Here is a 17516-nt window from a genome sequence, read left to right on the forward strand (position 1 = left end):
ATGACTGTAATCTTAGCTACTTGGGAGACTAAGGAAGAAGGATGTATCCCTCGAGTCAGCCCAAGAGTTTGAGGCTGCATTGAGCTATGATTGATCATACCACTGCACTGCAGCTTTGGTAAAAAAAAAAAAAAAAAAAAAAAAAAGGAAAGAAATTCAAGTTCAAGCTGTGACCTTGTGCAAGCTATTTAACCTACCTTTGCTTCATGTTTCTTTTCTAAAAAATGGAACAATAGTACCTAAGATGTTACAATAGATACAATAATAGTACCTAAGATGTATGTACTATTATTGTTCCCTTTTTTAGAAAATGGAATGATTGAGGATTAAATTAAGTGATTATGTATAAAGGCTCAGAACAGTGTTTGGCACATAATAAGTGTGAAGTGCTTATTATCTTTACTTTACACTATGTAATATAAAACAAGGCATATTTTGATATATAGGTAAATTCCTCTATTTTGTTTTTAACTATTATTATCGTTGATTTTTAAAATGGAAAACAATTTGAATGAAAGAAGTGAATCATTTATCTAAATTAGAAATGTAATAAACTAATTCTTTATACGTAAACCCATCCTCAGAAATACAATAAACTAATTCTTTAATACATAAATCCATCCTCACTAAACAAGCAAATAAAATTAAGTGACCATAGATTTAGCATATGGCTGAAGAGTAATATTTGCAAATATTTGACGTCACAGGTAGATGCTTTATAAGAACATTGACAGTTATGTTCCTGGCAGAGATGCATTATTAGCATGTTAATGTTTTGGAAAGGCATTCTGTTTCTGCACATCATGTTGTCTGTACCTTCCAATGTGAAAACATACTTGCTGTGAATCATTCCTCAGAACGGTTCTTGCTTAGGAAACCAGCAGTTACTGAGGAGTCATCTTTGACTTTATGTTTTTACTTGGGATTTTTAAATTTAAGTAAATCTTTCAAAGGATACTACTTGGCTTATAGTTATGAATTGCCGTAAATTTTAATGAAATATCAAATTATGTAAAGATGACCTAAACCATTTTACTCATATGCCAGTATTTTCCCTTCAGTACTTGAATATTTAATTTTTGCCTGCCTGTTGAATAGCATTTCTCTCAAAAGTGTATGATCTTCTATTCTGATTTAAGTAAAATAAGTTTTGTCTTTGTTGCTCTTAATCTAGAATGTTTTGATTTATATATTACTTTAAAATATTGTTTCTGGTTATAGAAGCTGATTACTTAGCTGCTTTGTGTTTCTTTTACCCATGTACTTAGAGACATATAAAATTAATCAGCATTTTAAATATTTTCATCATATCAAAAGTTATATCTGGCAACATCGTGCATTAGCTACCGACATATGCATGGGTACTTTACTTATTTGGATATTTCCTGCTCATGTTGTATAAAAATACCTTTGGATTTGAAGCTGTCTACCTTAAATGGAAATAAGAAAATTGTTGCTTGAAGTGCAGCTGGTTTAGCATGCTATTCATTGACATTTCTGGACAGGTAACATACAGAAAGAGAATTCCTGATAATGCAGGAAGGTAAATGGCAGAACTGAGACTCCTAAGGGGTGAGAGTTGCTATTGAGTTCCCATAAGCCATTCCAATCATTCCAATTGGTATTCCCACCCACAACAGAAAAGACAGGAAAAACTGATCAGTATGGAGGCAAGTGAAAGATTCCATGGTATTATCACAAAAAACCTGTAATATTAATCCATAAGGCATAGAGGAGGTCTTTTAGCCTAATATCTCCAGCTTATAATTACAGAGGGATGGTATTCAGAGGGGTTAGATAATTTTCCCAAGATCACAGATATAATAATGTGACTCCCAAATCTGTTGTAACACTCTCATGCATCTATGCTCATTTTCACAACTGCTAAATGTTAAGAAAAATGGCTTTCTACGTGTTTTGGTACATAAACATGTTTTTCGTAGTTAAATTTTGCCAAAACCAGATACATTATCATATCTTCCTTCATGATTTTTCATTGAAAATGTAATGGTTTTATCTTCAATTACATAAAAAAATGAAAATGACAAACTTAAAAAGAATTATTTGATTTAGAAAATATTACCACAATGCTTTCCTTTCAGACAATCATGTGCTGGTAAATGTTTAACAACTGGCTGGGGGTAGAGCAGGAAGGGGTGGGATGGAGCCATGATAGGATTTGCTGATTTCTGTGGTGTGAATACTGCCCACCATGGCCAATTTCAAGCGACCAACATGAGGTCCTCAATGTGAAGTTGGGAATTGATGCACACAGTTGGTGCTTGCAAGTGGGCACAAGCTGGTTTAATCACATCACTGTTTTCAGAGCACAAACAACAAACTTGAGGTCCAATTTGGGATCTTTTTTTAAATCTCAGTTGAATCTTGATTTTCAGTTTATATACATATATGTGCACTCATACATTTGACCCCTGAATTTTATGTTTTTGTCTACATTCTCTTTTAAACCAATATACACTGCTTTGGTAATCGATCACTATTTCTTCACGTATTAAAGGCATTTGAATTATAACATCTAGTTCATAGGAGGATGTAAACCCTAACCTTAATCAGTGCATTTCAGGGAACAAGAACAAAACGAAAGAGGAGGAATTTCCTAACAATTCATACATAGTGAGATTTGAGAAAAATCTCCATGCCTTTGCCTTTGACTTTAGGTTCTAAATAATATGACATACTCCCTAAGGAACATCTTCTGTCTATATCCCACACTCCTACTCACTCCTTCAAGAAGTAAAACTGTAAAAAACAATGTCGTTTAAAGTAGAATCTTGAAAAATAAACAGTAAGCTTCCAGTGTAATGTTTCAGAGGACAGAAAGATCTTGTATTCATTGCAATTTATCTGGACCACAATTTACTTAAGACTTTCTGTGATCCTCTTGAAGGTGATTAATCACCAATTTTAGAGCGCCAACAATTGCACAATATTAATGTTTAATTAGCAAAAGGGAAGCACCTGGAGTGTGGAGGAAGCGACTCTAAGATTAGACTATATGCTTTCAGGTTATAACAAAAGACAAATGTAATGACTATACTATTTCTCCTTAGGAGTAACCTTTTGCATGCTTATTTCATTGCCGACGTTTTACCAATAAATACCAATGAGGCATATTTGTGAGCTTTCCTATCCTTCCAACACAAAAGCAGGCAGATTGTGCTTGGAATGATGAGACAGATCTATGACACCATCAGTTTGATGTGTCATGCTTTGCACTTGACATGTTGTTTCTCACCAAAATAAATTAATTTGTCTTCCCCCACCTAATTCTCTTCTTCATCAGTCTTCTTGTATTCAAATGGAAAAGATTATTCTAAATGCTTGCTTAACACCTTTCCTTTGCTGCCACTTTTATATTCATAATTATCCTTTTTCAAAAGTATAAAAAGATTTAAAATGATTATTCTTGGCAGGAGGCCCAAGGTGAAATCCTGTTGTATTTAATGTGTAAATTATAATGTGTGCAGTTTGAAGAAGGGTTTTGGTGAAATGCTCATGAAACTGCTAAAATTAAAGGAAGCTGTCAAAGAGTTTACACTCCTTTGTAGCTAATATTAATTGAAAAACATCTCATAATATGTTATATCTGAAGGGTAAATGGATAGTTTAAGTTAAACATAGCCATTAACTTTCTGGAAGACAGGAAGATAAAGGATTACAATAGCCTCTCAGCAAGAGTTTAGGAAAATGCAAAACCCCTTCCTTTCCTCAGTTACTTTGAAGCGTATTTGAAATGATTAATTTTCCTGTGAAAATTAAGATAATTAAAGAATTGAGAATTAAGGAGAAACTGTGTTACCTGGCTGACCTTGCTAACAACTGACCTTGCTTCCCCACTTTTCCAACTGAACTTGTGTATGGCTTTTCTGACCAAATGCATTTGAAGCAAATACAATCATTTCACCTAAATAGAAAACTAAAGTTAAACATTTTTTAGTTTTTATATCCTGCCAATTTTCAAAAAATCTCCCCTTCTAAATTTAGATTGTAAAAATATTCAGTGTGCTTGTCTCCTGTTGTACTAATTGGTAAACCTGCCACCTGTTAATTTTGGTATTTTAAACCAGGTAAAGTGGGGTTGATGAAAAAAAATCAGTATATTTGGATCTTATTTCTACCTCCAAAACTCCAGAGAAAACTCACAAAATTGCTTACAATAGCACAGTACAAAGTATCCTTCCTTCTTTCCTTCCTTCCTTCCTTCCTTCCTTCCTTCCTTCCTTCCTTCCTTCCTTCCTTCCTTCCTTTGTACCAAGAACTATGTTAGACACAATCAAGGAATACTTACACGGTAAGATACAAACCCTACTAATAATAAACTTAAGAGTCCAGACAAGTAGCTATATTTAATTTAATTTAATTTTTTACAACAAGCAGAGTAGGACAAACTGCTCACTTTACCATGGTGCTGACATTAAATAATTTAAATTGATAAAATGCCTAAAAGGATGAAAGTGCTGTGCACCTGCAGGAAATGCCTGGAGCTGGAAAGGGTGTTAGGGTGAAGGTTATCACAGGTTCTCTCATGAAGTGGAGGTTTCATTGTTTAGTCTATCTACCCCATTGATGAACTTCAATGGACAAAAATATTTTAGAACTTTAAATCTTCAGAGGTTTTCACCTTGAGAAATATTATTTATTCTGCAAAAAGAGAAACAATCAACAGTTTTTTTTTGTTTTTTTGTTTTTTTCTACTGAAGACTGGCTTTTAAATTCTACTTAATAGGAACATGTTCATTGAATTTGTCTTAGAAAAAGTCTTCACTGATGACTACTTTTCATTTCAGGATATAAAGGTGTATTTTTATCTCCTCTTGCCTTCAGGGCATGTTATTTAATAGCGTATTTGTGATCTTCTAGTCTGTTGTGCCAAAAAATAGCATACCCTCAAAGCAGAAAATAGATAATTCCCAGAAGGAGAAAGTCCAAAGACAACAAATACATACACTGAGCTTGTCCAACCCACAGCCTGGGGGCCACATGTGGCCAGGACAGCTTTGAATGTGATCCAGCACAAATTCGTACACTGTCTTAAAACATTATGAGATTTTTTTATTATTTATTTATTTATTTATTTATTTATTTATTTACTTTTTTAGCTCATCAGCAATCGTTAGTGTTAGTGTATTTTATGTGTAGCCCAAGTCAATTCTTCCAAGTGGCTGAGGGAAACCAAAAGATTGGACACCCCTGACATACACTAGGGGATTCTGTCACAGAAGTTATTTATTAAAAGAGGAATTATAGTAACACTAATAAGAGCAATGGTCTAAAGTCATGATAAAAAATAAAAGCAAAAACACACAATATATACATAATCTCATTTCTCATTTATAAATACAATTCCCTCGTGTAAATTTCAAAGAGGTTTTTAATATGTTTTCTATTCTCTTTCCTTACCCATATTTGAGAATAAATGTTGTGGTTTTTGGCATTAAACTGTGAATGTAAGTGTGTTCTACACAGTGAACACATTTACTGACAGTAACATATGGTTTTACAATTTGAGCTGTGTCAGGGCATTTTTCTAACCCTGAACGGAACTGATCACTAAACTGTGGGTTTAGTCATCAGGAAAATACCCATCCTATCCTTATAGGCCTGTACATCTGAACAAGATTTGAATCTAAAGTTAACTAATGTATAAACTAGTGGAATTTGATTTCATGCATATTTTTGTATTAGAAGTCAGCTTTTAGTTACTTGGAATACATTGCCCTTTTTGCAACATTGTCTTGTTGCTAGGTAGGAACTATATATTCAAATTATCATTAATAGCATCAAAGGGACTCTCGCATTACATGGAGATCCACAATGGTCATGGCCACTGTTGATTTCATTTAGCTTCAGAAAATTGCAAAACATTCCGTGGTGAGTCCAAAGTACTCATAATGGGATGTAAAAAAGCAGAATCTTAAATAAGCAAATGATATTGTTTTATTCTTTCTATGTTTAAACAAAAGATATGTTATAAGTCTGGGGGGAAATATACTTTTAGGAAAAGGTTCTCTTTTATAGAAAGGGTTTATTTATATTGAGTCACTGGAAGCTAGAAGGAAATAGGAAAATAATCTTTGTCAGCTGTTGGATCTTGGTAGGATTATTTACTTAAAATAGTGAGAGAAAAGGAGATTTTAACAAATTGGGTAACTGAAAGTGATACTGCTGTTGACTAGGAAAAGTTAAAAAAGGGGAAAATATAACTTCAGAGACATCCCTATAAAAACATTATCAAAGTAATTGTAGAGTGCTAGCACTACTATATCAGATGACTATTCATTTAAATTGGAAAATTTTGCTCAAAGATGTTGAGCAAAAAAAAAAAAAAAAAAAAAAAGTTAGTTGTTTCTTTTTTTCCTTTTGCACATTATTACATTACAAAGAATTTTAGAGAGAGGAGCTGTCAATTCCTCAGAATTCTTTGAGTAAAATCATTTTGGTACCAAATAGCAGATGAAACTAAAGCATAGAGAGGTAGAGTTTCTCAGGGTCACAAACTGAATCAATGGCATAGGTAAATTCAAGCACTGTTTTTGAGTCCACAGTTTATTTCTGGTTTGTTGTATTGTGCTACCTCCTGGAAACTATAATTTAGAAAGAAAAAATGACTTTTTAGGTATATTAGTCTGTATCCAGTTTCCTGGAATGAATTGTCTTAAGAGATACTTGTGATATTTGAATCTACCCAAATTTACCTGACTTCAACTTTGAAGTGACGGAGGGAAAAAATAGATCTTATTTATTTATTTATTTTAAAATTTCCATAAAATACACAAAACATAAAATGTAACATCTTAACTTTTTAAGTGTATAGTTCATTTGTGTTAACAATATTCACCGGGAAATTTTCTTCTTATGCTATCTAATTGCTCAGGAGCATTTCCACTGCCATGGCAACTTTGAAGATCTTCATGAGTGTTTATTAAAGTCTAGCAATTTATCCATAATAATACCGTAAAGAACGACAAAGAAAATTATGATTTACTTCTCTATTTCCCAGTCAACTGCTATGATCTATTCTGTCCTTGATGAAAATCGTCTTTATTAGTTTGAAAAAGGAAAGAGGTGTGGGGCAAAGATTTTGGGGGGAGAAATGCCTTACAAATGTTTTCCTGTCAAAGTAAGGAATGGGGAAGGGAAAACAATGAGAAACAAATCTGCATATAAACATGAAAATACATTGCAGTTATATTAAGAAAAATCACAGTTGTGAAATTAAAATGCAAAGCTTGAACTCCTTAATCCTGCCTTAGAAGTAAGGACGTCTCAAGGTGTAAATTAAGTGTGTGTTATAGATGTAGGAGATAGTTGGGAGAGTTGGTAGTTCTAGTATTCAGGTGAGGGAAGTTTTGCAATACGTAAACTTCATGATGTATCCCTCTACATTTTTTTTTCTTTGGCATTCAAAATGATTTCAGTGGAAAATGTAAATCTATTAATAACTGCAAACATAGCAATAATACTGTCTTATAATTGTATATAACTTTTAAAGAACTGTGGTAAAATACATATAACATAAAATGTATCTTCTTAACTATTTTTAATTGTACAGCTCGGTAGTGTTAACTATATTCACATTGTTGTGCAACAGACCACGGGAACTTTTTCATCTTGCAAAAGTGAAATTCTATACTCATTGAACAACAGCTCCCTATCTTCCCTTCTTTTCAGCTCTTGGCAACTACATTCTTACTTTTTGTTTCCATGAATTTGACTACTTTAGATACTTCATGTAAGTGAAATCATACGGTATTTGTGTTGTTGTGACTTCACTATTTCACTTAGCATGATGTCCAAAAGTTTCATCTATCTTATAGCATGCGTCAGGATTCCCTTCCTTTTTAAGTTGTTTAGCCCTTTTAACCTTGAAGCTAGTATTCAGATATATTGACTAATTACACACATGTATCAGTTGGAGAAAATGCTATGGCATTATGCACAAACTGTGTGTTTTATTTATTTATTTTTCAATTTTCCATAGGACCAATCCTGCAACTTAATATAACTTAAAATAGAAATTAAAACAGACAGATAGAAAGTGAAACTATGAAGTATATTTAGAAGTTAATGAATTGTCTGCATTTGACCTGAACTATAGCATGGTAATAATGATTGAATTCATAGTTACTAAGTTTACATCTCTAATCCTAATGTGGTAAAAAAACTTCTATAATAGTGATGTGATTTGCCTGAGGTCACACAGCTCAGTATGGCAAAACTAGTATATTAGATTTCTCTTGCTATACAACCAATTGTGACGGACAGCAACTGAAAATAGCACCCATTTATTATCTTGCAGTTCTTTATGTTAGAAGTCTGGATGGGCTTGACTGTGTTCTCTTCTAGAGTCTTACAAGGCTGAAATCAACATGTTAGCGAGGCTGGGCTCATATTGGAAGCTCTGGAGGCAATAACTGGCTCAAAAGCTCATTTAAATTTTTGGCAGAATTTAATTCATTATGATTGTAGGGCTTATGTTGCTGTTTCCTTACTGGCTGTCAGTACAGGGCTAAGTTTGGCTTACTGAAGTCATTTGTATTCCTTGTTGTGGCCCCTTCCATCTTCAGACCAGTAGTGGTATGTTCTTTGTTTTTCTTTCCACTTTATTTATTTATTATTTTTGAGATAGTATTTTGCTCTCTCACCCAGGCTGGAGTGCAGTGGCATGATCATAGCTCATTGCCACCTCAAACTCCTAGGCTCAAGTGATCCTTCTGCCTCAGTCTCCTGAGTAGCAAGGACTACAGGCGTGTGCCATGATGCTCAGCTAATGTTTTAATTTTTTGTAGAGATGGCTGTCTTGCTACGTTGCGCAGGCTGGTCTCAAACTCCTGGCCTCAAGTGATCCTCCTGCTTCAACCTCCCAAAGTGCTGGGATTACAGGCATGAACCACCAGACCTGGCTCTCCTCTCCACTTTCAAAGGGCTCACATAATTAGATTGGCTCACCTGGATAATCTCATTTTTTATTAACTCAGAGTCAACTGATTCATTATTTTAATCACATTGGCAGAATTTCTTTTGCTGTATAATGTAACATAATCTTGGGCATGATAGCTCATGATAGTCACAATTCTATTAAGTAGGGCTGGAAATCTTGTCATGGAGACAATTTTGGAATTCTACCTACTGCAACTGGGATTAGAACTCAGATTTCACTTTAAGTGCTTTCCACTGCACTACCTTGAATATCTACGATTGTTCAAGGTACTTTTATTTTAAGATTAGTTGCTAATATTTATCCATGAAGAGCAAAAGTTTAAAAGGAGTTTAAGTCAGCAATGAAACTAGCTTCTGAGTTTATTGATTGAATGTGTGCTTCCAGACAGTATCACTATCCATAGAGACTAATGCAGGCAGGTTAATAGTGATCAGCTTTCTGATGGCCTTGCTCAAGTTCCTAAGATATATTAAATTGTAATATTAACACTATGCTGCTGCATTTTCTGATTGCCATTCAAACTTGAAATGCTAACTGTTGAGGTTATCATGGAATTATAGACTGACAATATTACAGGCTACAGGCTGATGGTTACTGATGAGACTTCATTTATCAGGCATGGAAAACATTATTTTGGCTAGTTGCAATAGTATCCTTCTTGCTGGTATTAACATGTCCTTTGCAATAACCATTAAAGAAAGTCTGTTTGATGACACAAAGGAAAAGTCAGTGACCTTTAAAAAAAAAAAAAAAAAAAAAAAAACAGCGGCAGTTACAGCAAATTACACAGAAGCCTTCCCAAGGCAGTGGAGCTTAACAAAACATGGCCCCAGGAAACCTAATACCTTGAGATGTTTCTTCTGTGGTCAAATACTATGGTTAGCATGTAGTAAATTCACTAGTCTCGCTGGAGTGGCGGACTCATTTAAGTAGTAATTGGAGAAAAGACAAGAAAGAAATATTGGAGCAGGTTACCAGACTACAGCATTTTGACTTTATTTTGTATGCAGTCGGAAATATTGAAGGTTCTGGAGCAAAATACGACATAATGAAAGGGATATTTCATCAAAATTCATTGCAGTTTATTTAGAATGGATTGGAACACAGTGAAGCAACCTGTTACAAATAACTGGGACATGAACGGATAAAGGCTTGAATGAGAGTGTCAGAAGTAAAAAATGGAGAGAGGTGAAATATTGCAACACATATTATGATGGAACAAAAATACTGAAGACTCTAAATGAAAGGAGAGGACAAGGAGAGAAGTTAATAGTTTTGGCAACTGAGAGCATTCCTATATTTCTGACAGAACAGAAGAAGATTGGAAAGTGGGATTTGAGGGAAGAATATGCAGAATGTAAGGCGCCAGTGGAAATGTGTCCAAATGTGAATGTTAATTTCTTATCCATTAGTCAGAAGTTTTCCACAGTGATACTTTGTAAACTCAAGAATAACTTTGTTTTACAAATATTGTGTCTGACGGTGATATGATACACAATAGAAGGGGAAATATTTATTTAATTTGATTCACTCTAAGATTTACTAAGGTGCGACTGGGCGAAGTGACTCTCACCTGTAATCCCAGCATTTTGGGAGGCCAGGGCGGGCAGATCACTTGAGGCCAGGAGTTTGAGTCCAGCCTGGCCAACATGACAAAACCTCATCTCTACTAAAAATACAAAAAATTAGTCGGGCGCGGTGGGGCATGCCTATAGTCCCAGTTACTTGGGAGGCTGAGACACAAGAATCGCTTGAACCAGGGAGGCAGAGGTTGCAGTGGACTGAGATTGCACCACTGCACTCCAGCCTGGGTGAGACTCTATCTCAAAAAAAAAAAAAAAAAAAAAAAAAAAAAAAAAAAAAAAGATTTACTAAGGTGCATTGATTCTACTGATGTTAACAGGACTTACACAAGCAGAAAGAGAAAAGGAGGTTTCTAATAATTCAAGTTATACGCTAGCATTTATGTTATAAAATCGTTGTTAATTATATGAAGGTCTTTATCAGAATTCAGTGAATTTAGGACAAAAAGTAAACTTGTGTAAAGGTGCTAACACCAGATTTAGAGCACATTTCATTTAAATAGGGTACAGAGTCAAGTAAAAGAAGTATAAAATAGCTTCATAGTTATACTTCCTATCAAGTGTGTAGTCAACCTATAAATTGTCTATACCATCAGATTTCTTTTGTTTTTGAAGGAAAAGAAACAGAAATTCAGTATTAGTGAGAGAAAGAAGCATCACCATTTTAAAACACAGCTATAAATAATTCAATTTATTATAATTATAAGATTAATACATAAACGTGGGTCGTTCTACATGAGCCTTAACATTTTAACGCATAACCCATTGGCAAGTGGAGGTTTTCCTTCATCCCCCTCAACAATCTTATGTTAATTTCCACAACTTGCCTGATACTAATGAAATGCTGGTGTTGATGCTCTTAATATATCTACGCTTAAGTTTGGGATATGCGTATAAGATCTGAAAAGGGTAGAAAATGCTAATAGAATCTAAATGATCTTCCCTCTGGTGTTTTTTTTAAATTCTTTGTATTGATCACTCCTAAAGACATGATGAGCCATACTTTAAGTTCCCATGAACCAAGAGCTGATTGATGCCCAGTTTAACATAAGCACCATTTTATGAGAGTTACCATAGTGATCAGGTTCCAGTTATCAGCTTAAACAATTTAATATATGATTAATGTTAATTGCCCATTTTGCATGGATGACTTCTTCCTGGTTGCTGAATTGGTTGCTGCTGCCTTTGATCTAGTTGGAAATTCAATCCAGTGCAATAGTTAGGCAAGTGATCTGTTTGCCAGCACAGAAAAGATGGATTCAGGTTGCTGTGAGGTCAGAGTTTGTTTCTCTTCATAAACACTGGAAGGTCAGGTAGAGTTTAGCTACCATTGGCATCCTTGAAATGTTGTAATAAATGTCAGACCTAAGAGATTATTATTAATCCACACAGCAATTGGAAGTCTTACTGTTCTGGCAAAATAAAGAGATTCTTATTTAATATAACATGAACATCGAAACTCAGAGCAGCACTCTCACAGTCAGGTAAACAACGCCTTCAAAGCTAATGTCATTTTTGGTTTTCTGGCTTCTAATGTACACTAAACAGTGACACATTCAGGGACCATCTCAAGGGATTTTAAATATCAGTGATAACTCTGAAAAGTAAATCCCAGGTCATTGGTAATGGCTTTCACTTCAGGAATTCAATTGCAGTGGTTTTTACAAGGTGCTGCTAATACCACCCCTAACTACCACTATATTCCTAGCAATTTTCACAGACTGTCCTGGGATGTTATAAATGTTTCTTTAAGAAGTAGGAAGACAAGCTTTCATTGAAAGGATGACATAACCTGTGATTCCTTGTTAAATCAAGGACTGCTCATATGATTTATATTAAATATCTTTATGGCTTATGGCATCATTAATTAATTAACTGGATTTTTTCTTTGGAACAACAAAAATCACTCATCTTACTCAGTTGCTTACTCCTTGATTCACAAATAGCTGATGACATGAAATAAAAATAAATTCAACAGTCAAATTTAATAATCTTAATGAATGATGTATGAGCTACTTTGTCTATTGCTCAACTTGGAATAGATATATCACAGAATGTATCTTATCTTATTGACACTAGAAGACCTGCTGAAATTCTCTCTTAGGGAACTGCCAACTCTACAAAGTTTGTAAACTTCAAGGTGATTCTCTGATGGTAATTCACTTCAACTGCAGAAATATGAAGTATTGTTAATATATATTTTAAGTTGGTTTATTCTTCAATCTCAGGAATCTGGGTATTTCATGTCTTCTAAAGAAGTTTACAGAATGAAGGGGAAATCATTTGAAGATAAATTATGTTAAAGGATGACCTGGGCCCACAGAAATTATGATTATTTGGTGTAATTTCCCTTTAAATAACCTACAAATATTACACTTAATGTGAATTCTATAAAGTTGAATCTCTCCAAGTTTTAGCTGAGCTATTTAATAAGTTTGACTATTTTATGGGGTTGTTTGCCTTGTACCATAACAACTTTCCTTTACAGTGCACATGAGTGATATATTGACAGAGCCCTTTGGATGGGAACTTTGTAAAAAGGCCTGTTTTATTTTACAGACTTCAAATAACCTTGTAATTAAACTGAAAACAAATAATTGCCAAGAAACAATTATCATTCAATTAAAGAGTAATTACATGGTTATTCGTGCCCTGTAAAATAAAGCATTACTAAGATCAGTAATACAATCAACATTTTAGTAGAAGCAGGATGCTAAAATGATGGACCTTTCAACCTATGCTGATTAAATTGTCATCCAAATAACAGTTACCTAGTTAAACCACTACATGTTTATTTGCCTTGATTAATATGTGAATATCTGCCTGATGCTAATACAGCTCTTAAAGATAAGAAGTATGGCAAGATCATATATCAAGAAAGATCCTTCCCAACTTTTTACAGAGTCCTCCACAATCTTTCATCATGTTGTCAGGCTCGTGTTCTTTAAAATGAAATGCAGGAATGTCTATGAATGTCTTACTATGGAGAATCAGTAGGTGTAATAGTCAGAATAAAGCTATCTTATATTTGTATGTAGGTATATTGACTATAAAGCACTTTCACAAACTTCATTCCAATTAATTTACTCTCTGAGCCCAAGTCTTTGTTCCAAAATTAAAAACAAAGAAATCTGAATGAGATATTTGATGACTGATAAATGTAAACAAGTTTGGAAGCAGGTATCTCACAACCGTATTCACTAAAGGGTCAATCAGAAATTTTAAATAACAGGGCAAACACACATCTCTTTAACTAGACCACAAGCTCCTGAAAGGCAAAACCTGTTCTAGGTTCTCACAATATATCAATGAAAAAAATAAAACCAAAATCTTTGCCCTCGTTGAGGTTACATTTTACTCTCTGTGTCACTGATACCTAGCATCATACCACACACACGCTTAATAGGTACCTAGTGCATGTTTATTTAGTAGACGACTGAATAAGTGACATCGTTACTGCATATGTGTGACTGCAGGGGCCTTTATTCCTTAAGCAGATCTTGAAACCTGTAGGGCTTCTAAGTGAATAAGACAATGGGATCTATCCATAGCCTTCTTTACCCTTGTACACAGATTTGAGGTGATCTTGTTTTGAAGCTGCTGTAGTTAATGTGAAGCTCAAGATTTAAAAAATATATATATTATGAGTAAATGAAATCGGCACTCTGTTCTTGTGGTCAAAGAGACCAGAGTAATTGAAGGAATATTTGGAAACTGTACAAACAGTGAAAGATTGCTTCCTATGTATATTAATTAATTGGTTTAATTAACTTTTTGCTGGACCTTACTTTCTGCTAGAAACCATAAGAATCGTTTAGGATACAGTAACAAAATCAGACATGTATGCTGCCTTCATGCAGCTTAGATTCTAGTTGGGGAGACTCACAATTAATCAGACCAACAGCATAAAATTATGAACTGAGATGAAAGTTAGGATGGAGAATATGGTCCTCCTGGAGTTTATAACATATGGGATAGATAGTACCAAGCCATTTGTGAAATAAACTGTGAAATCATTTGTTTTTCAAATCTTCACATTTAAAGTAGAACTACTAGACTAAGAGGCCTCTAATGCTTCCCAAGCCTGGGTCAGATTATTGGAAAAGAGTTGCTTCAGATAGAACTGACCAAGAAATTTGGAACAGAACTAGTTAAAACTTATGGCTTTCAAAGTGTACTGTTAACTGCTGGCAGTCATATGACTCACGATGTGGAAGTAGAGGGAGCATCAGGCTGCTTAGTTCTGGAGGCAGCCTGTCTGAAACTGTTCATGAGAATGAGATAGCACTGAGATGTTTACAGCGGAAAAATACAAAGAGTAATCAGGTGTGTTTAAATACAGTTAGTAGGCTTGAGTTCTGACAAATAGAAGGAAACAAAAAAGTATTTAGAAAGTATAGATTTGATGAAGTTTATTCAATAACATAATGTGCCTTTCTCTGATGCCTGGATATACTCCGATGAACATTTTTCAGTGATATTGGGATCCTCTAGGACATTTGAAGTACATAGGATATTTCTGCTTTCAGCATTCCTTAAAAGAGTCAGAAAGCCATAAAATAGGGTAAAGGCAAACACGTTAAAAAACTGAATTAAAGAAAATAAATTATAGCCCAGAATCAAGTAGAAAGAAGCAGAGGAGAGTCCATTTATAAAATTGAAACATTAAATGAGAAAAACAGAATCTTTTGTGCTAGATTGATACATAATATTGATGTACAATGGAAGAAAATAGCACTAGCACAGTGTATGAAAAATGAACTGGGTAATGATACCTCCGTGTAAGGTTGCTAGAAGTTGTGTTTCATTTAAAAGCAGAGTTTGTCTTCATTGATGGAGCATTTTGCTATTGCAAAGTTGGTAGAGTGAGGTTTAACTTAAATTTCTTTGTAAACCAAAAGTCATTTTGGGGTATGTTCTCTATCTGAACCTCATACATTTTTGCTGCTGAAGTTATTTAATATAGTATTTTGTAGTATTTTGTCAAAATTTGTATCATTCAGCTTTGTAAACTGCATTTCTACTAAAAGGCAACAGCAATATCTTAGGCAACGTTAGAAAGTAATATTTGAAATGTATTGGGTGACTCGAGAATAACTTGATCCTAATGTTCTATGACTTACAATTCTCTTCATGTAGTGACAGCTTTAAAATGATATTTTCAGTACCCTAACTCTATTATGGTACAAGATGGAAGCAACAGATACTGACTTTTTATTTCATCATGTTATGAATTAACATTTGCAATTACAGTTTCTGAACTGCTCATGGGTGAAAAATGTACAAATGCAATGGGTTAGGTTAATGTTATAAGTTTATCATCAACTCATTCGTTAAAAACACCAATCAATCCAAGAGAAAAGACAGCCTAGATTGCAAAGGTGGCAGGTTTTGTTAGTGTAGCCACTCCAAGAGAGAGAGAACTGCTTGTTATACAGCTTGGTTTAAAAACTACATAGGAAGACAAAAGCTACTGAGGGTGGTAACCCTTTTTTCCTCATGGGCTCCCAGCAGCTGTGGAAATGCTAATAAACATCAGCTTCTATTCTACATCTCTCAGCTCTTTACCATTCACCTCTGGCATGCTGGGCAGAGACTTAATCACTTCACATTCTATATAATCTTAATTCTGTGAGTCTCTATCTCAGATCTGAGAAGCATTTATTAATACTTCAGATCAAGTGTAGCTTTAAAAGCAGGGGTAACTCAGGGTTTCTCACACAACAGGTAAGCTATATTGCAAAGTACTGGCCTGTAAATGGAATCTAAACTAAAATTGATGCCTTATGGCACTGATGTTTGCCATAACAATAGTGGGGAATTTAGTGGAAAGTAAAGAATAGGTCTCTTAGTAATCCATTAAAATAGTCTTTAATGTAAAATTCTATCACTTTTGGCAATTAAGCAAGATTTAAAAGGTAAATGCTGCAAGTGATGGTATTCTCAGAAAGAGTACATTTTTTAACCTTATCTATATTTGTCTGTTTTTCAACAGTTCAAGACCTGGCAGGCCCCCTAAGCGTTCTTTGGGAGTGTTGCAGGAAAATGCCCGCCTTCTACCCCATGCAGTCCCAGGCCTCTTATCGCCAGGACTTATCACTCCGACAGGTAATAAAATCCATCTGATGATCAGCCATGTCTCTTCGTACTGCCCAGCATTTGAAATAAACCAATATTGATCTAACTGCCTTGTCCTTCAGAGCTTTTCAAGCTCTATTAGAGGTTACATTATTGAATTTTTTAAGTGTTCATGAAAACAAGGTTTGTTACTTGAGTGACAAATCAAATGGATGTGATTTTAAAAATGGTCATATCCTTGCAGAAAATCCCTTTCAAGGCCTTGTTGTTTGTATGTGTGTATGTGTTTCTGTGCTAGGGACAGGAATGGAGGCACTGGCCGAAACAGCATCATCTTGAAACCTCCCATGGGGGCAGCACTCCTGCATACTTAGGTCTCAGTAATATTCTTTTAGTTTCCAGGGGTTTGGGGCATCCATGCATGTTGTCCAAGTTATTACTCTAGGTTAAAAAGTAGACCTAAAATGCACCCTTGGTATAGGAGCCTTATGATTAGAGAAGAAGAAGGTGCAGGTGGCCATTGTCCTGCACGATGTCTTAGTGTCTTTCATTGAACACTGTGAAAAACTGGTAAAATTCCAGTGTCATAAATTAGCATTGAACTTTGTTGAGTCTCTAAAAAAGTACATAAGGGTACACAAAAACATTTAAAAATAAGCTTAACATTTCTATAATTGAATCTTTAAAAATCATAAAAGCTATTATAACATAGAAAATGAATTTAATAGCAATGATATCTTTATATATAAAGATTTGAACATTTATAAAGCATCTGTTTTGTTCTGGGTACTCATTTCTAGGCATTGTAAAAATATATGAGTAGTGGTCCTTGCCACACTAGAATTGGGGAGAAAGGAATGTAAATTAATAATTGCATTAAAGTGTGATAGAGG

At 34.4% G+C, this 17516-nt stretch overlaps 1 protein-coding gene across 1 annotated transcript in view; it reads left to right on the top strand.

Moving 5' to 3' along the window:
* The window catches only part of LOC104680207 (dachshund homolog 2-like), a 415059-nt gene extending 397882 nt beyond the window's left edge, over positions 1-17177 (top strand). Inside the window, exons 3-4 of the mRNA XM_030933676.1 lie at positions 16541-16690; positions 17120-17177. Of these exons, the coding sequence (XP_030789536.1) occupies positions 16541-16690; positions 17120-17177 (208 nt within the window). The remainder of the gene's footprint in view (positions 1-16540; positions 16691-17119) is intronic.
* The last annotated feature ends 339 nt before the right edge of the window (positions 17178-17516 follow it).

This window comes from Rhinopithecus roxellana, chromosome 7, assembly GCF_007565055.1.
Source record: "Rhinopithecus roxellana isolate Shanxi Qingling chromosome 7, ASM756505v1, whole genome shotgun sequence".
In the NCBI taxonomy this organism is placed as follows: domain Eukaryota; kingdom Metazoa; phylum Chordata; class Mammalia; order Primates; family Cercopithecidae; genus Rhinopithecus; species Rhinopithecus roxellana.